The sequence below is a fragment of the Pelophylax lessonae genome (genome assembly GCF_965119305.1).
Source record: "Pelophylax lessonae genome assembly, chromosome: 2".
NCBI classification, from domain to species: Eukaryota; Metazoa; Chordata; class Amphibia; order Anura; family Ranidae; genus Pelophylax; species Pelophylax lessonae.
This window is the reverse complement of record NC_138769.1, coordinates 33,960,179-33,984,614: the sequence shown is the minus strand read 5'-3', so window position 1 is coordinate 33,984,614 and position 24,436 is coordinate 33,960,179. Positions and strand designations below refer to the sequence as shown.

Genomic DNA, 24,436 nt, shown 5'->3' with positions numbered 1-24,436 from the left:
ATGACACTGGCAGGGAAGGGTTAACTTTATTGGTGATCAGTGGGTTAAATGTATCCCTAGGGACCTGATTCTAACTGTGGGGGGCGTGGCTTGTGATGTAACCATAGAGACATACGATCCTACATAGCAGGATCACGTAGTCCAGGCATGTCCAACCTGCGGCCCGGGGGCCACATGCGGCACAGAACCTCAGGCAATGCGGCCCACTGCCCCCAGACAATTTTTTTTTTTTTGCTGGGGAAGAAGGAAGTCGGGTCGGGGGCATGGCCACAGTGGCTTCCAACTAACAGTAGGCAGAGGCTGCCTCAGACTGGAGGGGGGGGGGGGGGGGGGGAGGCGAGGATGTGCAGTGTTTCTGACTCCTACCACCATGACCACTTCTTCAAATCACTGCAGTGGTCATGGTGGTTAGTGTTCCTTTAATATCTCTCAGAAGAAGTAAACCTCTATATACTGATTCCATTTCATCTGATCATCTTCTGGTTGTGTTAAATTAGTGCGGGGGGTGCGGCGGCGCGGGAAGGGTGCGGCGGCATTTTATTACTTGTATACCTTAACTATAGTATATATTTTATATGCGGCCCGAGAAAATTTCTCTACACTCGCTGTGGCCCAGAGAAGCCAAAAGGTTGGACACCCATGGTATAGCCTCTGCAGTTACACCAGGGAGAATGACAGGCGGCTGTGTTTACATCAGCCGCCTGTCTTTCTCCCTCTCCAGCGGGAGATCGCGAGTGGCCGGCGGACATCGGAGCCGCCGGTCACTGGCGCGGGGTACAGGGGCGGGAGCGCGCCTGCTTGCCCTCTACAGGCTCCTGGGCGAGCGACGTAGTACAACGTCGGTTTGCCCAGGAGCGCCAGACTGCCGCAGTAAATGTACTTGCGGTGGTCGGCAAGTGGTTAAGCTTTGACAATTTAACCACTTGCTGACCGCCGCACGACTATTTACGTCGGCGGTCAGCCCCTCACAGGCAAACTAACGTAGGGCTACGTTGCTTGCTTGTGAGGGTCTAGTGAGCGCGCGCCGCCGGAGGTGCGCTCCCGTGTGGTCACGGACCCCCCCCCCCCCCCCGCGCGTGTGACCAGCGGACCCGATGTCCGCCGGCCACTCGGCGATCGGCGGGGGAGAGGGAGAATGTCAGGCATCTTGTGTAAACAAGCCACCTGTCATTCTCCTCGCTGTAAAGACACTGATCACATGGATCTACTATGTAGATCCGTTGATCAGTGTCCTTACAGCTCAACCCACAGCCAATCACAGTAGAAAGCACGCCCCTAGGGACACACACAGCCCCTCCCTCCCAAATAAAGTTAACCCCTTCACTACCAGTGTATTTTTACAGTAACAGTGCATATATATAGCACTGATTACTGTAGAAATGTCACTGGTAACCCCAAAAGTGTCAAAAATGTCAGTCAAGGGTCCGATCTGTCCGCCGCAATGTCGCAGTACCGCAAAAAAAATCGCAGATCGCCGCCATTACGCGTTTAAAAAAAACAACAAAAATGACAAAAATCTTTCCCTTTGTTAGTAAACGCGATAACTTTTGCGCAAACTAATCAAAAATATTTTTTTACCAAACCTAGGTAGCATAAAACAAATTGGCCGAAAATGTTAAAAAATTTTGATTTTTACATTTTTTTTGGGGGAATTTCATATAAAAAAATGTGAAAAATATTGCTATTTTTGCAAAATTGACGCTCTTTTTTTGTTTATAGCGCGTGATCAAAAAATCGCACAGGTGATCAAATACCACCAAAAGAAAGCTCTGTTTGTGGGAAAAAAGGACGCCAAATTCGTTTAGGTACAGCGTCGCACGACCGCGCAATTGTCCGTTAAAGTCACGCAGTGCCGAATCGCAAAATACCCCCTGGTCGGAATGGGGGTAAAATCTTCCGGGGCTTAAGTGGTTAAAACCTGAAAGCTGGTTGGTTTCTATGCAGAGCTGCACCAGAATTTGCTGTTACAAAACTACTCCGGTTGGGGAAAAGTCTCTCTTCAGGTGGTAAATACCGTGGATCTCTGTTCTCTATTAGCAGTCATGGTATGTCAGCAATATAGATATGGGAAATAAATAATATATATGAGGTACTTTTTTACTTCTCCTTCCCCAACAGGATAAAAGCAGAAACGTTTCCTCGCCATCTGCTTCCTACGCACTGCATGCCCCCGGCTGACTCACCCTGCAGTCAGTCTGTGAGCAGGAAGTAGGACAGGTCAGCTCCAACATCCAAAGTCCACTTAAAGAAAGCACACAAGTCTCAGATGTTATCAGGAAAGAAAGCCATAAACTAACTCCAGTCTGTCTACTAAAACCTCACTGAGATAAACAAAAAAAAAAGTTGACTCTGCTTTAATAGAAGTTGATGGCTGTTGACAGTTTGCACATGTTATGGCACGTGCTCCCCATATTTTCACCATGTCTAGAAGTGCCGGTATTTTTGTAGACTGGTGGCCGCGGTGGTCCTCAGGGCAGGAATGGTAAATGTAGGGCACCAGAAGTTGCTTTTTCTCAGTGGAGGGGTGGAATATTGTTCGCTTAGCCCACGTTCACATTGGTCTGAATTTAAAACATCAAATCGGTGGCAATTGCCGGCAATGGCACCGTCCAAATCAGAGCGATGCCGTCTTTGCGGCGCCGCACTGATTCCCAAAAGTAATTTCTGTACTACTTTTGTCAATTTTGGTGGGGGGGATTTTTGTAGATATCTGTGCAGGAACCCAGATAGCTGTCTGTGAAATCACCCCGGAAGTCGGACTGAAATGCCGACTTGAAATTGTGCGAGTTCAGCATAACTTGCACAATTTCAGCTGCACCTGGTCCTAATGGAGAACCCCAGTTTAACCACTTCTGGACCGGAAGAATTTGCCCCCTTAATGACCAGGCCATTTTATGCGATTCGGCTCTGCGTTACTTTAACGGACAATTGCGCAGTCGTACGACGCTGTACCTAAACGAATTTGACGTCCTTTTTTTCACACAAACAGATCTTTCTTTTGGTGGTATTTGATCACCTGTGCGATTTTTTGATCACGCGCTATAAACAAAAAAAGAGCGACAATTTTGCAAAAATAGCAATATTTTTCACATTTTTTTTTATATGAAATTCCCAAAAAAATTTAAAAATCTAAATTTTTTAACATTTCCGGTCAATTTGTTTTATGCTACATATGTTTGGTAAAAAAAATCGCAAAAAGCGTATTTTGATTGGTTTGCGCAAAAGTTGTCGCGTTTACTAACAAAGGGAAAGATTTTTGTTGTTTTTTTTTTTAACGCGTAATGGTGTCGATCTGCGTTTTTTTTCTTTTTTTTTTTGCGGTACTATGACATTGCGGCGGACAGATCGGACCCTTGACTGACATTTTTGACACTTTTGGGGTTACAAGTGACATTACTGCAGTAATCAGTGCTATACATATGCACTGTTACTGTAAAATGACACTGGCAGTGAAGGGGTTAACTTTTATTTGAGAGGGAAGGGCTGTGTGTGTCCCTAGGGGCGTGATTCTAACTGTGATTGGCTGTGGCTTGAGCTGTAGAAACAGTGATCAACGGTCCTACATAGTAGAACCGTATGATCAGTGTTTCTACACAGGGGAGAATGACAGGCGGCTTGTTTACACTAGCCGCCTGACTTTCTCCCTCTGCAGCGACGATCGCAGAGTGACCGGCGAACATCGGGTCCATGACCACACAGGAGCGTGCCTCCGGGGGCGCGCGCTCGCTCCCTAGACCCTCACAGGCTAGCGACGTAGATCTACATCACTCTGCCTGTTGGGGGCTGACTGCCGCAGTAAATATACTGTGAGCAGTCGGCAAGTGGTTAAAGGGGACCACCAGCTCTCTTCCCATGATTCCGGCCCATAACCTGACTCCACCACCACCTTGCTGACGTCGCAGCCTTGTTAGAACAGGGTGGCCGTCCACCAACCATCCACTACTCAGATTATCTATCTGGACCATCCAGGGTTGCACAGCACTCGTCAGTGAACAGGACTGTTTGAAAATTAGTTTTTGTGTATTTTTCTGCCCAATGCAGCCATTTCTGCTTGTGAGCATTGGTTAGTGGTGGCCGAATAGAAGGTTTATGAACAGTTGCAAGACTCTCGAGGACTCTACACCTTGATGTCCATGGCACTCCAGAGGCACCAGCAGCTTCAAATATGTTTGCTGCTATAGAACGGTATTTTAGCAGCTGCTCTCTTGATCCAATGCATGGATCTGGCAGAAATCTTCCTCAATGTTCCTTTATCTGCACAAACCCGTCTGCTCTGAAACAGCCACAAATCTCTTAATAGTGCGATGATCACGCTTAGGTTTTCGTGAAATATCTGTTTTCATACCTCGTCCAAGGCATTAAACTATTTCACTCTTTTCGGCAGCAGAGAGGCCCTTTTTCTTCCCCATATTGCATGAAAATGGTGCTCTGCTTAATAATGGTGGAACACCCTCCTTTTTAGTAGCTTTTCCTTACGTAAATTGGGCTCACCTGGCAATCTAATTATCACAGGTGTCCAAGATTGTTTTCAGTGATCAAAAGAGCCCTGAGACAATGCCGTCCATGAGTTAAACTGAAAAACAAAATATTTAACCGCTTGCCGACCGCCGCACGACTATTTACTGCGGCGGTCAGCCCCTCACAGGCAAAGCGACGTAGTACTACGTCGCTAGCCTGTGAGGGTCTCAGGAGCGAGCGTGCGCCGCCCGAGGCGCGCTCCCGCTCGGTCACGGACCCCCCCGCGCGTGTGACAGGCGGACCCGATCATCCGCCGGTCACTCGCGATCGTCGGAGAGGGAGAAAGGCAGGCGGCTAATGTAAACAAGCTGCCTGTCATTCTCCCCTGTGTAGGAATAGTGATCATATGGTTCTACTATGTAGGACCGTTGATCATTGCTCATACATCTCAAGCCACAGCCAATCAGAATCATGCCCTTAGGGACACACACAACCCTTCCCTCTCAAAAGTTAACCCCTTCACTGCCAGTGTAATTTTGCAGTAACAGTGCATATTTATAGCACCGATTACTAATGTCACTGGTAACCCCAAAAGTGTAAAAAATGTCAGTCAAGGGTCCGATCTGTCCGCCGCAATGTCGCAGTACCGCAAAAAAAACGCAGATCGCCGCCATTACGCGTTAAAAAAAGACAGAAATCTTTCCCTTTTGTTAGTAAACGTGATAACTTTTGCGCAAACCAATCAAAATATGCTTTCTGCGTTTTTTTTTTTTTTTACCAAACATATGTAGCATAAAACAAATTGTCCGAAAATGTTAAATTTTGATTTTTACATTTCATACAAAAAAATGTGAAAAATATTGTTATTTTTGCAAAATTGACGCTCTTTTTTTGTTTATAGCGCATGATCAAAAAATCGCACAGGTGATCAAATACCACCAAAAGAAAGCTCTGTTTGTGGGAAAAAAAGGACGTCAAATTTGTTTAGGTACAGCGTCGCACGACCGCGCAATTGTCCGTTAAAGTCACGCAGTAAAAAATCGCAAAAAAAACCCTGGTCAGGAAGGGGGTAAAATCTTCCGGGGCTTAAGTGGTTAATAATGTGGTTTAGTAGTTTTTTCTTAGTAAATTGGGCTCACCTGGCAATCTAATTATCACAGGTGTCTGAGATTGTTTTCAGTGATCAAAAGAGCCAATGCCATCCAACGAGTTATGCCCAGTACACACGATCCGAAAATCGGGCGACGTTCCATCCGTTATTTTTCGTATTCTAGCAGCTCTCAATAATATTCGCTTAAAGGGAGAGGTTACTCATGATACAAATTTTCTCGGACGATAATTCTTAGCTTCCGGTATGCGTAACCACGCTGTAGCGTGTGAGGGGAAAATGTCTACTGCTCATGCGCTGTCTACTGCTCACCATTTTTTTCGGACGAACAACATACTGATAATACGATTATCGTACGATGTGTTATAATACGATCAAAATTTTTATGCTTGCACGACCGGATAATATCGGGTGAACTGTTGTGATCGCCTCTCGTAAGCTGTGTACTAACGATCCGATTATCGTCCGATCCTTTCACAAGCGTTAATTTTCGTCCGATTTTCGGATCGTGTGTACGGGCCATTAGAGCCCATTCACACTGCCGCGACTTGTCAGGCAACTTGTCAACCTGACAAGTCGCGGTCCATTGAGTAGTACAGGACCCGTTCTAATAGGAGCAACACAAGTTGCTCCGACTTAGAAAAAGGGTCCTGTACTACTTTGGGGCGACCTGGAAGCGACTTGCATAGACTTCCATTATGTGAAGTCCCTGCAAGTCGCGCCGAAGTCGCGGTGCACGCGACTTCACAGGTCGTCCCCCGAAGTCGTGCCGCCTCAGTGTAAACCGGCTCTTAAACTGAAAAACAAAATATTTAATCTTTGTGACACTTAAATAGAATTTGCGTAATCATTTTGTAACAGGATGTAGGTCCTTACTCCTGACTAGGCAGAAAAAACTGAGTACCTATAGCAGAAAGAGGGAATATACCCCCTGGAACGGTCCATAGGCATAGCCAGACTTTTTTTCTGCCTAGTGTCTTACTCTTGTAGGGGGCCTTATTACCCCTAATAGGGTTAATGGTTAAGAAGATCAGAAGCTGTGTCCGTCAATGAACGAAAGAGGGGAAAAAAAAAAAAACATCCCAACTCTGGCAGCGGAGGGGTGGAGAGGAGGGAAGTCTCTCTGGAGGGTTGAAGATATGCTTTAAAGCAGAACTCAAGGCACTCGGCTTACCTCCTATCTAACAGTCCAATGTCAGCGAGGGGTCCCTTGCCGGTGCCAGCACCTTCTCCCCTGGTGCTGGTCTTAGGGCATTGGCTGGCGTGGCATGGTGTACATCTTGGGCGTACTTAGGAGTCAGTCATCCCGTCACTACATGCAGAAGACTGTGAGCAGGCAGGTAGGTGTATTTTATTGCAGAAGAGACTGCATGTCTTTTCTGTGATGAATAACCTGCCTGCTCGCAGTCTGTTGTAAAAAGGTCTTCAGCTCATCTTTATTCAGAGTGGAGCAGTTGGAAACTAGAAATCAAGTGTACAAGTAGCCAATCAAGACTGAGATCCCAGTGTTTTCAGCCTTTAAAAGGACTATGGTTTCTCGGAAATCCTTATTTTGAGCCTAATTAACTCTTGTTCTTTTTTTTGCAGTGAATCCCTGCAGCGCAGCAGAGTTGTACACTCCGGGAGAACTGACAGTAGAAAACGGCACCCTAGCCAAACTGACCTGCACTTTTAAGTCATCTGAGGTGGTCCACAGCGGAACGGTCATCATTTGGAGGTTCAAAGAGGATGGGAGCACAACCGACCCAGTGAAGATCCTAGTGTATATGAATGGTAGGCCCTACCCGTCGGACAGCCGCTTCGAAAAACGCACCACCTGGGCCGGGGACCTCAATAAGAAGGACGCCTCTATTCAGATAGATAAAGTGACTTTCAAAGACAACGGCACGTATATATGCGAGGTGATGATCCCCAATGACGTAGGGGGTAGCCCCAAGGAACTGAAACTCCGCGTGGTGGAGAAAGGTAAGGAGCAGCCTTGGATTGGTGGCATAAAATGCAACTCTGGTCATAACCCTTTTTTTTTTTTTTTTTTTTTTTTTTTATTAAAGTCTGGAACGGGAAAGGTTTAGGCTACATTCACACCTGAGCGTAGTGTTTTCGCGTGTTTTTTACCGTGATTTTTACTGCGATTTACAGGCGTTTTTTTTGTGCAGGCGTTTTTAGATTGAATAGAGACCAATGGAAAACGCCTGTAATCTGCCCAAAAAGAAGCTCATGTACTTTTTTGAGCATTGGGCGTTTTGTATACAGCGTCAAAACGCTCAGATGTGAACAGGGGCCATTAAAATGAATAGGATTTGTCTTGTTGGGCGTTTTGAGAGCTGATCCTCGAGCAGAAAAACTCCCCAAAACGCCTAGATGTGAACGGAGCCTTAGACCCATTGGTCAGGTTTTAAATGCTGTCTGCATCCCCATAGAGGAGATTTTTTTATTTGTTAGATTTTGGAGTATACTTCCTTAAAGCGGAGTTGCAGCCATTTCTGTGTTTATTAACCACTTTACGTCTGCTCACAGTAATACTACTGCGGCAGAGTGGCTCGTTATCGTCTGAGGACGTAGTATTAACGTCGTCAGACACTCCCCCTTCTGGGTGGCGCGCTCCCGCTGTTTTCATTCACAGCGGGAGTCGGGCCAGGGGAGGAGCAGCGGCGATCGCCGGGGATCTAGTGTGGAGATCCGCCCGCCTGTGTAAACACAAGCGGGCGGATCTCCATAGCGACAGGGAGTGACAGATCGGACTGTTCAGCATAGCTGGACATCCAATCTGTCCATGACTCACTCAGTCACCTCCCCCCCTACACGTCAGTAAGCACCAGGCATACATTAACCCCTCCCTCTCCAATAAAATTAACCCCTTCCCTGCCAGTGTCATTTTTACAGTAACAGTGCATATATATAGCACTGATTACTGTAGTAATGTCACTGGTACCCCCAAAAGTGTCAAAAATGTCAGTCAAGGGTCCGATCTGTCCGCCGCAATGTCACAGTCCCACAAAAAAAATCGCAGATCGCCGCCATTACGCGTTAAAAAAAAAAAACACCAAAAATGACAGAAATCTTTCCCTTTGTTAGTAAACGCAATAACGTTTGCGCAAACCAATCAAAATACGCTTATTGCAATTTTTTTTACCAAACATAGGTAGCAGAAAACAAATTGGCCAAAATTTTTTTAAAAAATTGGTTTTTACATCTTTTTTGGGGGGAATTTCATATAAAAAAATGTTAAAAATATTGTTATTTTTTCAAAATAAACGCTCTTTTTTTGTTTATAGCGCAAAAAGTAAAAATCGCACAGGTGATCAAATACCACCAAAAGAAAGCTCTGTTTGTGGGAAAAAAAGGACGTAAATTTCGTTTGGGTACGGCATTGCACGACCGCGCAATTGTCAATTGAAGTCGCACAGCGCCGAATCGCAAAAAGTGGCCTGGACGGAAGACAGCAAAATCCTCCGGTGGTAAAGTGGTTAAAAGTCAGCAGCTACCAAAAGTGTATCTGCTGACTTTAAATACACACTCGCCTGTCCCAGAATCCAGCAATGCGGCCTTCCAAAGTCTCGATCCCCGCCTCTCGGCGGCGCCTACATCACTAGTGTGATCACCACAGCTTGCGTCATGACAGCTGGGTTCACACATGAGAGTCCTGAATGGCTGGGTAATGTTCTAGGACCTCTGACATGTTCCAGAAGATTGCAGGGAGGGGGCAGAGAAGAACTTACAAGGCGGCCCAAGTGGGAGTAGGTACTTGTCAAAACTAGGTGCCCGCTCCCCCCTCCTAAAAAAAAAAAAAAAAAAAAAAAAAAAAGGCATGTCAGGGGGTCAGGAGTACTTAAAGCGAACGTTCCACCATTTTTATATATATATATATATATATATATATATATATATATATATATATATATATATATATATATATATATATATATATATATATATATATATATATATATATATATATGTGTGTGTGTGTATGTATGTATATATATATATCTCTAAGATTCCTATTTATTACATCTGTTCACTAATAGTAGGGTCAAAACATCTTGATAAAGGCCAATGAATTGGAATAGACCTGAATGATGAACATATGGAATATAAATGGTACAATAAGACCATAAACCCATAAACTGTAATAAAACATAGTAGAGAATTGTCTAAGTAATAATGTTGTTGGCATGAATACATACTTTGGAAGTTGTAAAAGGAGTAGATAATTGGATGCATGATGGAACTTGTGATTGTAAGAATTGCCTCCTATTGGGCTCAACGCGTTTTGTGAAAAGTCACCTCATCAGGATCAGGCACAATTCAAGTATCTAGAAAGGATAACTTACAGTTGGGTGTCAACTGTTGCTAAGGTTGAGAATCCTCCAGAGGCATGTCCAACCTGGAACCTGAGGGAGCGAGGCCTGCACATCAAGCAGGTGCGCAGAGCCTACATACAGGATAAGAGTCTCCATAGGGGGGATCTCAAATACCTCAACTAACCATTCAAATGAAACTCTAGAAACATATCAAAAATTGTATGTGTATTGTAGTGAGATACGTAATACTATACAAGTGAGGTTGAATGAGACCCCAAAACCAAGATACTAAAAGGGGAAAAAGAAAAGGTACTCAAGTGTATAGATGTTCATCGATATATATAATACAAACCCAATTGAGGTGTATAAGTAAAAGTAAACAGTATATAAGTGAATAGATGTAAAAATCACCACCAAATAAAAATGCATGCAAGGAGAGAGAGTGCGGGTGCAAGGAGTGACTACCAATAAAAGAAGTGTTGCAGGAAAGAACGTCAATAGCAAAGTAAAAAGTACTGACTAATGTGACCAGAAAGATAATGCCAAAGAAAGTGCTCAACATGGAGTGTAGACAAGAAGTTCAACCTTACACAGATGCCTAAAGCCCCGTACACACGTACCGATCGTCAGCCGAACGATCGGCCGTCTTTTGTCCCCGGGCTGTCGTGTCCGCTGAAAAGTGCAAAAGACTGCACACAAATTTTGTCTGCCAACAACAGCCGACTGCAGAAGTGATGTCATGTGATGGTTAACTTTCCTTGTGTTTTTTCTTTTCTGAGCATGCCCAGTCTTGCAAATCTGCTGTCTGTTGGCCGAAATCTGTACTGACTGGCGAACAATCGGCCGTTCTGGTGTCGCATACAAAAATTTTAATGCTTGCACGACAGATTCTGTTCGGCCGAAAGTGCGCTGTCGGAAGCATCATACTAACAAGCCGAAAATCGGCCGATCGGTCGTCGGCCGAATCTTTTCGGCCAACAATCTGCACGTGTGTACGGGCCTTAAGCAAGGATACCTCCCAGCGTTGGGCTGCTGCTCAAACAATTGGGAATCCGCCAGGCAGACATAAACCGCCCACAACAGCCTCCCTCAAATGAACGCAGGTGGACAGCATGTGAATAAAGCCGGCACATGAAAAGTCTTGCTAGCATTTGTCATGTTGTCACCGCTATCCATGTTGGAGTATTTTACTTGGAAGAAAACTTTTCGTGTGCCGGCTTTATTCACATAACATTTGATTTGGACGTTAAGCCTGAGCACTGACACTTAGCTCTTTATCTTCCCACAGTGCGGTGGAGCTAGGGTGAGTTACTGTTTAGGACAGCATGTGGTGTCCGGACGCCGACGCCAATGATGACGTCACGGCCTTTTCTACACTCCATGTTCATCACTTTCCTTGGCATTATCTTTATGGTCACATTAGTCAGTACTTTTTACTTTGCTATTGACGTTCTTTCCTGCAACACTTTATTGGTAGTCACTCCTTGCACCCCCACTCTTTCTCTCTCCATGCATTGGTGTGTGGTTATCTTCAATGGCTATGCATTATTATTTGGTGGTGATGTTTACATCTATTCACTTATATATGGTTTACTTATACACCTCAATTGGGTTTGTATTATATATCGATGAACATCTATACACTTGAGTACCTTTTTTTTCCCCTTTTGGTATCTTGGTTTTGGAGTCTCATTCAACCTCACCCGTATAGTATTACGTGTCTCACTACAATACACATACAATTTTTCATATTTTTCTAGAGTTTCATTTGAATGGTGAGTTGAGGTTCTTGAGACCCCTCCCCTATGGAGACTCTTATCCTGTATGTAGGCTCTGTGCACCTGCTTGATGTGCAAGCCTCGCTCCCTCAGTTTCCAGGTTGGACATGCCTCTGGACGATTCGCAACCTTATCAACAGTTGACACCCAACTGTAAGTTATACTCCTGACTAGATAGATATCTAGGTCTGGTTATTCATTTGGATACAATGTTGTTTATGTATATGTATCCTTTCTAGATACTTGAACTATGCCTGATCCTGATGAAGTGACTTTTCACGAAACGCGTTGGGCCTAATAGGAGGCAATTCTTACAGTCGCAAGTTCCATCATGCATCCGATTATCTACCTATTTTACAACTTTCAAAATATGTATTCATGCCAACAACATTATTACTTGGACAATTTTATTACTGTTTATGGTCTTATTGTACCATTCATATTCCATATGTTCATCATTCAGGTCTATTCCAATTCATTGGCTTTTATCAAGATGTATTGAACCTACTATTAACAGATGTTCTAATACATTTTAAAAAATATACTTGTTTTTCTGGGTTTACCAATGTGCCCTCATTCACTTTTTTTTTTCATGATTATTTGTAAACTGGTCACACCTCATTTAAAGTCCCAAACTTTGTTTCCTGTTTTGTCGCATACAGGGACAGAGACTCAATTGCACGAGTCTCATGTAAAGGAGCAGTTTAATTTTTTAATTAAAATTTTACACTGTTGCTTTCATTTTTTTTTATCTCTTTTTTATGGCTCTTACAAGGAATGTAAACATCCTTGTGACAGCAATAGGCACATGACAGGTTCTCTTTTATGGAGGGATCTAGAAGACCCCAAATCCCTCCTCTGCACTTAAAAGCATTCAAAACACCAAGATTGCTGTATTGGAATGCTTTTGATTTTTTTTAAAATGGCGAAGTTGATATTCGGGTACACTGAAAGTGAGGTCATGTCATTGCTTCTGGGTTACCATAGCAGAGAGCCCATCAAAGCCAGTCCAGGCTTTGTTTGGCTTTCCCACCAGCCTATGGATATGCTGTCTGGGCTCTCGGGGGGGGGTCACCTCGTGCTGCTTGTAAAAGCAGTTCAGTAGTTAGTTAGTTACTTGGATTGATTTTTTTTTTTGAAAGGTGTTTATTTCTAAATTTTCAATAACAATACATAACAAGGGAACAAGCAATGTCTGTAAAACAGAGCAGGGTATATACAACGAACCAATGGAAGGCATTGCAGCATAGACAAATCAAAAACAGGCCAACGGGGCCTAGGGAGGAAGAGAAAGACGGGGGGGACCTCAAGATGGAATTGCCACTTGGATTGATTTTTTTAGAGAACTGATCGCCTGCTCTAAAAATAAAAAATAAAAATGGTTCATGTGCGTCACTGGTCCAGAAGTGGATACGGTAATACCTTGGTTTGCGAGTATAATTAGTTCCAGCAGCATGCTTGTAATCCAAAACACTCATCAAAGCAAATTTTCCCATAAGAAATAATGGAAACTCAGATGGTTCGTTCCACAACCATTTAATGGTTATAAATAAAGATATGCTGCTATCATATCTAAAGTACAGTAATGTACAGTATAAGCATGCTATCCCCTTTGTTACATAATGTTGTGTCCCTGTGTCTGTACTGTATATAAAAAAAAATGCTGATTTCTACTGTATCAGAGTGTCTCCTGGTGCTCACGTGACTCTTCTGCTCTCTGCTTCTCTCCTCCCTGGATGACGTCAGTGGGAGTGCTCAGCCCCACCCGCCAGGGAGAGCAGAGAGACTAGGAGTCACGTGAGCACCGGGAGACACTCTGATACAGTAGAAATCAGCCTCTTATATATACGGTACAGGGACACATAATGGTATGTAACAGAGGGGATGCCATGCTTATTCTGTACTACAGTGGTCCTCAACCCTGGTCCTCAAAGCCCACTAACAGGCCAGGTTTGCAAGATAACTGAAATGCATCACAGGTGATATCATTTGCTGCTCAGTGATTGCAGTACTCTAGTCTGCATCTCCCCAAGGAAATACTTAAAATCTGGCCTGTTAGTGGGCCCCGAGGACCGGAGTTGAGGACCACTGCTGTACTAAACTCCTTGTATATCAAGACAGATTTTTTTTTTTTTTAAAATGTTGCTCGTCTTTCAAAATGCTCGTAAACCAGGTTACTCGCAAACCAAGGTATTACTGTACAATTATTACTGCTGCAGGCTATAGCCCGTGGCAGTAATCCTATGGAAAAAAAAACCTGACAGGCTGGTTGCACTGAAGTCGATGGATGAATAAACGTCAGAACAACCAGCCTGCTAATGGATGGATTGAGTTTTGATCCTTTGGCCCGCTTTACTCAGTGGTTATTTATAACATCTGCCTTGCAGCACAGGGGTCCTTGGTTTGAATCCCAGCAAGACACTATCTGCATAAAGTGCATGTTCTCCCCGTGCTTGCATTTGGTTTCCTTTGCACACTCTGTTGCCCCCCTCGGCACATGCTGGTAGGTTAACTAAATTGGCCCTATGTAGGTGAGATCGGGACATTAAATTGTCCTTGCAGGCAGGAACTGATGTGAATGCACAGTATACTGCATGTAAAGTGCTGTGTAAAATTGTTTGCACTATATAAATACCTGTAATAATTAAATGCTCTTAAAATCAAAGTGTTATACCATGTGGCTGTTTGGACTTATAGTTGATGCTTAGTGGAGTTGTCCTTTAATTCATGTGCATTTTTTTGTCTTTCTCTGTCAGGGAACCTCCCGGTGTCAAATGTGCCCTTTCTGGTCGGCATTATTTGTGCAGCCATTGGCGGCCTTCTCCTCATCGCCATTATTGTGTTTGCAGTCGTAATCACTAAAAAGAAGAAATCTAGAAAGAATTACACGGGGTAAGAGGATATTCTTCGCTCCTTCCGAGTTTGCATGCCTGGAGCTGCATTTTCTGTAGGTGGAGTGACATAAATTCTGCTCAGTGTCTCCTCTTTGCCTTTTATATACACAATGCCCTTAGTCTATAGAATGAGGTGGAAAGATTCCCTATAAAGGAAGTGCATTGCTCTTAGTCTATAGAATGAGGTGGAAAGATTCCCTATAAAGGAAGTGCATTGCTCTTAGTCTATAGAATGAGGTGGAAAGAGTCCCTATAAAGGAAATGCGCTGAGAGACATGGGGGCTGCTGTCACTGACCTCCCTTTTGAAAGATGCTAGTTGCCTGGCTGTTATAATGGTCCTATGGCTTCGGTACTTGACTGACCTAAAACAAGAGTACAGCGCGTACTGCGATCCTGATATACATACTGGTTCCAGGTCAGTGATTAACCACTTGCCGACCAGCTGCCGTACTTAAACTGCGGCAAGTCGGCTCTGTCCCGCGAAACGACGTGCCTGTATGTTGCTTCATGAGACCGCTAGTGGGGACGCGTGGACATGCCGATTGGCCACAGGGGAAGCCAATCGACAGGTCCGGCGGACGCGATGTTCGCTGGGCACCCATGATCGCTCCCCATGGAGACAGAGGGGCGGTCTGCTGATATACACACGGCAGACCGCTGTTCTGTCAGTGATGAACACAGAAATCCTGTGTTCCTCCTATTTGGGAACACAGGTCTCTGTTCATCCAGCAAGTCCATCCCCCATACTGTTGGAAAGCACCCCCTAGGGCAGTGATGGCAAACCTTGGCACCCCAGATGTTTTGGAACTACATTTCCCATGATGCTCATGCACTCTGCAGTGTAGTTGAGCATCATGGGAAATGTAGTTCTAAAACATCTGGGATGCCTAGGTTCGCCATCACTGCCCTAGGGACACATTTAACCCTTTGATCGCACCTGGTGTTAATGACACTGGCAGGGAAGGGGTTATTACAGTAACGGTGCATATTTTTAGCACTGATTACTGTAGTAATGTCACTGGTACCCCCAAAAGTGTCAAAAATATTAGGTGTCTGATCTGTCCGCCGCAATGTTGCAGTCCCATCAAGATTCGCTGATCGCCGCCATTACTAGCTAAATAAATAAAAATGGCATAAATATTTCCCCTAGTTTGTAGATGTGGTAACTTTTGCGCAAACCAATCAGTATACACTTATTGGAATTTTTTTTTTTTTTTTTACCCAAAATTGTAGCAGAATACATATTGGCCTAAAGTGATGAAAAAAATTAGATTTATACTTTTTTTTTTTTTTTTTTTTTGGGAATGCCTTATAGCCGAAAGTTAAAAAAAAAAAAAAAAATCTACGGTGTGGAGTTGATTTTCAGGGGTTGGGCTTGGCCCCTTAATTCCAGTGAGGGGAACTCATAAGGCGTCAGCATACCAAGACATTTTGGACAATTTCATGCTCCCAACATTGTGGGAACAGTTTGGGGATGGCCCCTTCATGTTCCAACATGGCTGTGCACCAGTATACAAAGCAAGGTTAATAAAGACATGGATGAGTGAGTTTTGGGTGAATCAACTTTACTAGCCTGCCCAGAGTCCTGACCTCAACCCAATAGAACACCTTTGGGATGAATTGGAGCGGAGACTGCGAGCCAGGCCTTCTCTCGAACATCAGTGCCTGACCTCACAAATGTGCTTCTAAAAGGATTGTCAAACATTCCCATAGATAAACTCCTAAACCTTGTGGACAGCCTTCCCAGAAGAGTTGAAGCTGTTATAGATGCAAAGAGTGGGCCAACTCAATATTGAACCCTACAGACTAAGACTGGAATGCCATTAAAGTTAATTTGCGTGTAAAGGCAAGCGTCCCAATACTTTTTACTATATAGTGTATCTTTTTTTTCCCCCAAAGAAACCCTAAAGGATTGTGCAGAAAATCCCTTTTTATTCCTTCTATTACTGCCTGTTGTCTTTTCCCCTGGCAGAGGCCTGTTTTGTGGGCATTCCTATTGAACAGAGCTCCGTTGTCACTTTTTTCATTGAGCACACATGTTGAATGCATTGATGCAATTCACACTTTGCATGTGTCTCAATGGGAAATGGAGGTGAGCACTGACAGTGCTAGTCCAGTCTTCTCTGTCATTCAGCTGCAGAGAGGACGGCTGCCTTCTGTGTGGAAGCAGTGACCTCTCTGCAGGGGTCAGACACAGCCCCTGCTGGATCTCCCCAGTGACCAATCTCCATGTCCCCTGCTGATTTGAGAGCTCCAACTGTGACTCAGTGAGGGGAATGGGTGGTGTTTGTCACTGCTTCAGAGAGACCACTGCTTCCACGCAGAGTGGCTGAATGTCAGGAAAGTAGGAGTATGGACTTGGACACAGCAGGGTCAGCATGACTGTTAGATCTCTAGCATTTTTTTCAAATAAGTTGGCAATGGCCCCCTCCATATTTCTTCAAACAAAGGCTTCTTTTGAAATCCTTGCTAGTCTCTGGAGGCCCCTGGGTAAGGGCCCATTATCTCCGGCTCCTAGGGCTGCATGCTACTGTAGGGCAGCCAATATTTAACCGAGTTGGCACAAGTGATCTGGGGGTCCATAAATGGCCATGTTGGTGGGAAGGCATTGCATTATAAGTATTTTGAAGGGAACCTGTCACCATACAGAACAAGTTGACCTGTGCTCCAATGTTAACATAAAGCTGGAATAACAACCTTGCTGGGGTGGATTGCCATTGGTAAAAGGGCCATGACCTGGGAAAATGCCACCCTGGGTTCCCTTCATTTGGCCATGTTGTCTCTGTCAGAGGGGGGTTATAATTGGATTTCAGATTGGTTTATGGGATCATGTGACCAGGACGCCTAGGGAAAATTAGCATGAATGAAGCCCTAAGATATAAAAAGCTAATAGAAGTTTTAATGCACCAAAGTCCTCCCAAAACTGAAACATTGAAATGAGCCTTTTCTGAGAAAAATTACTTTGGCGGCCATTGCGTAACCTCCTCCTGAAAATGCTTTTTCCCTGGCTACCATCATTTTTGGAACTAAGACAGTGACTTCAAGGATTAAACCAAAAGTTCAACTCAACAGCATTATCAAGAAGTCAGCAAAAGAATCCAAAGTATTTGTGTCTGTGCACTCTTTGGACGGACCCAATTGTGAAGGCCAGACTGAATGTAGTTTTGCTTAATGACTTCCAGCATGAAGGACACTACTTAGGAGTCCAGTGTGGTCAGGCCACATCATTTGAATGAGGGAGAGGTAACCTTTGGTGTTCCTGTTTGTTCGGCAAAGTTGCTGCTGTGAGTTGTTTGCATGCGGTTTTGTTTCGGGCGTGCAATAACGTTTGTTTGTGTGGTTTTCCTCCCCACCTGGCATACAGAGAGTAAAACTTCAATACGGAAAGCCAGGGACCTGTTTATGAGCACAGCCGTTACCTTTTTGAAGCATTCCCTTTAGCTACCCCTAGACCTAACCAGCATATAACCCTTGCAGCGTGGGGGGGGGGGGGGGTAAGGGTACATTTTATTTATATTCCCTACTCACCCCCGATTTGGGCTTTAAAGCAGTCAATGCTGTGCATTCTAAGTGCATGGGGAGTTTCAGTGGGAGTTGGACTTTGACAGAGTTAAGTAAAAAGTCGATATTGCTTAATCTGCCTCTGTTATTTGAAGTATGTCGGTATCATGCAAAGCACAGCAAAGGTCAGATCTCTACACCTTCCTTTCCTTCCAAAATTTGTGGTGTGTTTTGGAAGTAAAAAGCTGGTTTGCTTTTAGTAGTTTGGTTGTTTGTAAGTTACCTAACCGCAGTCAGGTTTTCCGGATTACCCTGGTGGTGTCAGCGTTTCCAGGATACCTTGGCACAGTCAGGTGTTTTGAATTACCTTGGTGCAGTCGGCGGGGATCCCCGGTTGCCTTGGCTGCAGTCGGCGGGGATCCCCGGTTGCCTTGGCTGCAGTCGGCGGGGATCCCCGGTTGCCTTGGCCGCAGTCGGGGGGGATCCCCGGTTGCCTTGGCCGCAGTCGAGGGGGATCCCCCCGGTTGCCTTGGCCGCAGTCGGGGGGGGGCCCCGGGTTGCCTTGGCCGCAGTCGGGGGGGGGGGCCCGGGTTGCCTTGGCTGCAGTCGGGGGGGATCCCCGGTTGCCTTGGCCGCAGTCGGGGGGGATCCCCGGTTGCCTTGGCCGCAGTCGAGGGGGATCCCCCCGGTTGCCTTGGCCGCAGTCGGGGGGGGGCCCCGGGTTGCCTTGGCCGCAGTCGGGGGGGGGGGGGCCCGGGTTGCCTTGGCTGCAGTCGGGGGGGGGGGGCCCCGGGTTGCCTTGGCTGCAGTCGGGGGGGATCCCCGGTTGCCTTGGCTGCAGTCGGGGGGGATCCCCGGTTGCCTTGGCTGCAGTCGGGGGGGATCCCCGGTTGCCTTGGCTGCAGTCGGGGGGGATCCCCCCGGTTGCCTTGGCTGCAGTCGGGGGGGATCCCCCCGGTTGCCTTGGCCGCAGTCGGGGGGGGGAGGGCCCGGGTTGCCTTGGCCGCAGTCGGGGGGGGGGGGGCCCGGGTTGCCTTGGCCGCAGTCGGGGGGGGGGGACCCCGGGTTGCCTTGGCCGCAGTCGGGGGGGGGGGGACCCCGGGTTGCCTTGGCCGCAGTCGGGGGGGGACCCCGGGTTGCCTTGGCCGCAGTCGGGGGGGGGGGGGATCCCCGGTTGCCTTGGCTGCAGTCGGGGGGGATCCCCCCGGGTTGCCTTGGCTGCAGTTGGGGGGGATCCCCCCGGGTTGCCTTGGCCGCAGTCGGGGGGGGGGGCCCCGGGTTGCCTTGGCCGCAGTCGGGGGGGGGGGGCCCGGGTTGCCTTGGCCGCAGTCGGGGGGGGGGGGGGCCCGGGTTGCCTTGGCCGCAGTCGGGGGGGGGGGGGACCCCGGGTTGCTTCGGCCGCAGTCGGGGGGGGGGGGGACCCCGGGTTACCTTGGCCGCAGTCGGGGGGGGGGACCCCGGGTTACCTTGGCCGCAGTCGGGGGGGGGGGGGCCCGGGTTGCCTTGGCCGCAGTCGGGGGGGGTGGGGGCCGGGTTGCCTTGGCCGCAGTCGGGGGGGGGTGGGGGCCGGGTTGCCTTGGCCGCAGTCGGGGGGGGGGATCCCAGGTTGCGTTTTGTGCCCTATTTGTTCAGAGGAGCTGAAGGAAAGAGAACAGGCTGCTAGCACAATAATGGGAAATTACAAATGATTCTTCTCTGGGAAGACTGCATCCATATCCTTCTGCAGCATCGTCTCTTCCAAGGACAATGGCCAGGCCTGTCATGCCAAAATCCCCACAGGCTAACCACCTTGCACTGCTAGGCAATGTGAAAACAGGATAGGGGTGGAGCAACAAGAGAAGTGCAGTTCTTTGTCCATCACAAATAAACAATCATTTTCAAGAAGAACAAAACCAGTGTTTACCTTAATGTCTTCCTTTTTGAAGCATATTGTCCACTACACAATGTAAGGTGCAGTTTGAATGAGAACTCCACCCAAAAGTTTTTGACTGTAGGAGATTGCAGGAGGGCACCTTTGCTGACTTCTCATTCTGAAAATGCTAGTTGAATAATTTTACACTCCGGGTTTAAATTGGAACTAAACTCTCCTAAAAATAGACTGGACTGCTTTTTAGTGTATTTCTTAAATACTACGGACTCCTTTTTTATTTCAACACTTATGGAAAAAAAAAAATATATATATTATATATATATATATATATATATATATATATATATATAAATTTTTTTTTTTTTTTTTTTTTACTCACCCAAGTGCATGTTTAATTCTGCCACAGACCAAGCTGTCCAGCAAAAGTGGCAGAGGGTTGAAAATGGGATGCTTTTATGTACAACTTTTATCCCAAAGGAGAAAAACTGTTGCTTTAAATGCTTAAAGTGTTACCTGGAGACTGACTTTAAAGTAATAGGGCCTTGTTTGCTTTTTCCTTTTTACTAATTCAGCTCCGGAAGGTAATGACCAGGCCATTTTTTGTGATTTAGCACTGTGTAGCTTTAACTGACAATTGCGCGGTCGTGCAACGCTGTACCTAAATAAAATTGATATTCTTTTTTTTTTTTCCCACAAATATAGCTTTCTTTTGGTGGTATTTGATCACCTCTGATTTTTTTTTTTTTTGTGCTATAAATAATAATAAAAAAAAAAAGAGCGCCAATTTTGAAAAAACACCAATATTTTCTACTTTCTGCTCTAAAACATCCCCAATAAAAAAAATTTAAATCTAAAAAAAAACTAATCAGTTTAGGCCAATTTGTATTCTGCTACATATTTTTGGGGAAAAAAAATCCCAAAAAGTGTATAATTGGTTTGCCCAAAGTTATAGCATTTACAAACTATGGGGTAGATTTATGTACTTTTTTTTTTTTTTTTTTTTTTTAGTAATGGTGGCGATCAGCTATTTTTATTTTTTTTTTATCGGTACTGCGGCGGACAGATCGGACCCCTAACTGACATTTTTTGACACTTTTTGAGGACCAGTAACATTAATACTGTAATCAGTGCTAAATATGCACGGTTACTGTATAAATGACACTGACAGGGAAGGGGTTAACACTGGAGGTGATCAAGGGGTTTAATGTGTTCCCTTTTGTGCTTACTAACTGTGTGGGGGATGGGTTGGACAGAGGCAGTGAGGGATTGGTGATTCAGCTTAGCTGAATCACACGATCTTTCCCTCCCTCTCTGGCAGAAGAGCTGCCTGCTTTGTTTACATAGGCAGGCGGCTCTTCTGTCATTGCTGCCGTCCTCCCGCAATCTTTGGCTACAATCGAGCCCACTCGTCCTGCGGTCTGGCTCCCGCTGTGTTTAATCACACGCCGCAGAAACCACGTGCACATAATCAAGTAGATCTACGTGATTATGCACAGCCGAGCCGCCCTGCCGCAGTAAATCTGCGTGGGGCGGGACGGCAAGCTGTTAAATAACAAACGTTATATACTTGCCTGCTCTGTGCAGTTGGTTTTGCATAGAGCAGCCCCGATCCTCCTCCTCCTCTCTGGTTCTCGTTGGCGCTCCTGGCTCCTCTCTCCTGCCAGGTGCAGCTGTGGGGGCGCACCCAAGCAGGCGCACTCCCAACCTGTGGCTGTGTGTCCATTTACACATGGAGCTGCAGCTCGGCCCCTCCCCGCCCCCCTCTGTCTCCTTATTGTCTCACTGGCTGTGACTTACAGCAGCAGGAGCCAATGGCTCCCGCTGCTGCCAAAAGCCAATCAGGAATGCTAGTCCCCTATGTGGCAAGGCTCTCTTAAATATTGCTGGATTGAGAGGGCTCAGGCAAGTATTGGGGGGGGGGGGGGGGGGGGGCTGCTGCACACAGAAGGTTTTTTTTTTTTTACCCTAATGCATAAAGTTAAAAACAACTTGTTCCTTTACAACCACTTTAATTTGTTAGTCAAGTCCATCAAAATCTTTTAAACCAACACTACTCTCTCCCCAGACTGACAATGCGGCTGTCCAAAGGTGTATCCATTGCTGCCAGGTGTCTCCTCTCCACTATCTGCCAGTGGAGAGGAGACACTCTAGGACAGGAAGTGTTGCTGGCCAGATCACCAGGTTAAAATAAAAGATAAAAAGCCTAAAAAAAAAAATGGAAACTCATGCAGCCACCACATTTTAAGGATTGGCAAGCTGTAATATATAAAATTTTTGTTTTTGGGTTTAATACTGCTTTAGATTAAAGTAATCAAAATATTGAAACCATATCACCGTAATAGCCAAGCAACTTGCGTTTTCAGCAGGAGGTCAGCAACTGGAGCCTCTGTATATCTAAGGAAAGGTTCTCATTAGTGTGAAAATTTTAAATAAAAAATATTAAATTATAAAAATGATTAGTTAAAAAAATTAAATGTATAAAAAAAAAAAAAAAATATATATATATATATATATATATATATATATATATATATATACACACACACACATACATATACATACACTAGTTCCAATTCCCATTGTGCCTTCATCCCCACTTCTGGGGAATCTGCTAAATTCCAAAATTGGAAACAGGATTAGTGAACTGGTAAACCTTGATGACCCACTGCGCAGTCAGGTGTGAGCTTATATAGATATAGAGAGATAGATATATAGATTTATTTCTGTGGCAACCATATGTGCCACAGAAATATATAATATAATATAATATAATATATATATCTATCTTTTTTTTTTTTTTCTCTCTATTCCCTCATCTAGCACCCTACAGCCTTTAGGTGGTGTCTCTAAGTGTGTGATTTGTTGCATCTTATGAATTTTGAGTATATGATGACAGTTGGTATTTGATAACAATGACATCCGTTTGCTGTGTGTTTGGTTTTGTGTGCTAAATTAATTAAATTTAGTTCCTTGACATCTTCAGGTAACAAAGGATTTCTTCAGTGATAACTAAACTCCAAAGTGGGATATAATGCAGCTTATTGGAGGAGTGAGCAAGGGTTAGAACTTCTGTCAGGGTTTAAACGGTTGGTGCACTTTAAAATAAAGTGCATTTATCCTTTTTACTCACTTATTCTGATCTAACCCACCACCCCCCTCCACAGATGCATACGTACATTGATCCCCGGTTTGTTCAAAATCTCCCATTGGACCAATATGTTTACAATGCAGTTGTGTCATACGCACCCCCCTTTAAGATATCTTACAATATTGTATGATTTTACTGTTGAAATTTAGAGATACAGTGCCCCAAATATCAAATTGTTGGTTACAAAGTAACATTTTTGCAATACTTCAAAAAGGGTCAATCTGAAATGGGTCAACATGGCACATCTGCATTGTAAACCTATTGGTCCAATAGGAGATTTTGTTTTTAACCAATTTAGAAATATTGCAAACATTTCACTATGTAACCAATGGTTTGGTATTAGGGGCTCTATCTTCAAATCAAATAAAAATTCCACAGTAAAATCCTAACATATTGTAAGATATCATAGAGAGGGGGGTGTATGACACACCTGCATTGTAAACTTTGTACTCCAATGGGAGATTTTTGTTTTTATCCCATTAAATTCTTTGCTAAAATGTCACTTTTTAACCAATGAGTTGATATTGAGGGGGTCTGTATCTTTAAATTTCCACAGTAAAATCATACCATATTGTAAATGTTACAGAGCCTGGTAAGAGGTACTGCCACCTTTATTGGTAGATAAGTGTGGGTAGCAGAGCCTGGGAAGAGGTACTTTCAAATTTGGTGGTAGATAAGTGTGGGTAGCAGAGCCTGGGAAGAGGTACTGCTGCCTTTGGTGGTAGATAAGTGTGGGTAGCAGAGCCTGGGAAGAGGCACTGCAACCTTTGGTGGTAGATAAGTGTGGGTAGCAGAGCCTGGGAAGAGGCACTGCCACCTTTGGTGGTAGATAAGTGTGGGTAGCAGAGCCTGGGAAGAGGTACTGCCACCTTAGGTGGTAGATAAGTGTGGGTAGCAGAGCCTGGGAAGAGGCACTGCCACCCTTGGTAAGAGATGAGTGGGGGAGGTGTCAGTGTGCAGAGAGGAGGAAAAATCTCCCCACGCACACAGCACCGCGCTCCGGAGCCAGGCACAGCCACCGCCCGTACCGCAGCTGGCATGTCTGTGTGTCCCTGAGGAAGTACAACTCCCAGCACACATTGCAAGCAATGGGCCACAGTGTGGAACAGGACGCCACGGGACTACATATGCCAGCATGTTTCCTTCCAAGGAGGAACCACAGATCACAGGGTGTATGTGTGACAACTCTGTGTAATCATTATTCTATACATTACATTGTTATATATCGTGTCATCTAGTTTTTCTCTGTTGAAAATCCAACCAAAAAAACTCATCTGATAGCATGACCACTGATTTAGAACTGTCTGATGGCTTGACTTCTTCAGTGTGGCCGTCCCCTGGTCCGAACACAATAGCACAGCGGTGGGGGGGGGG

General features: G+C 45.2%; 1 protein-coding gene across 3 annotated transcripts in view; it reads left to right on the top strand.

The window, feature by feature from the left end:
* The window catches only part of MPZL1 (myelin protein zero like 1), an 84,377-nt gene that overhangs the window by 47,203 nt on the left and 12,738 nt on the right, over positions 1 to 24,436 (top strand). For all 3 annotated transcript variants that reach the window (XM_082247425.1, XM_082247423.1, XM_082247424.1), the window contains exons 2-3: positions 7,154 to 7,531; positions 14,405 to 14,540. In XM_082247425.1, coding sequence (XP_082103551.1) covers positions 7,154 to 7,531; positions 14,405 to 14,540 — 514 coding nt within the window. The remainder of the gene's footprint in view (positions 1 to 7,153; positions 7,532 to 14,404; positions 14,541 to 24,436) is intronic.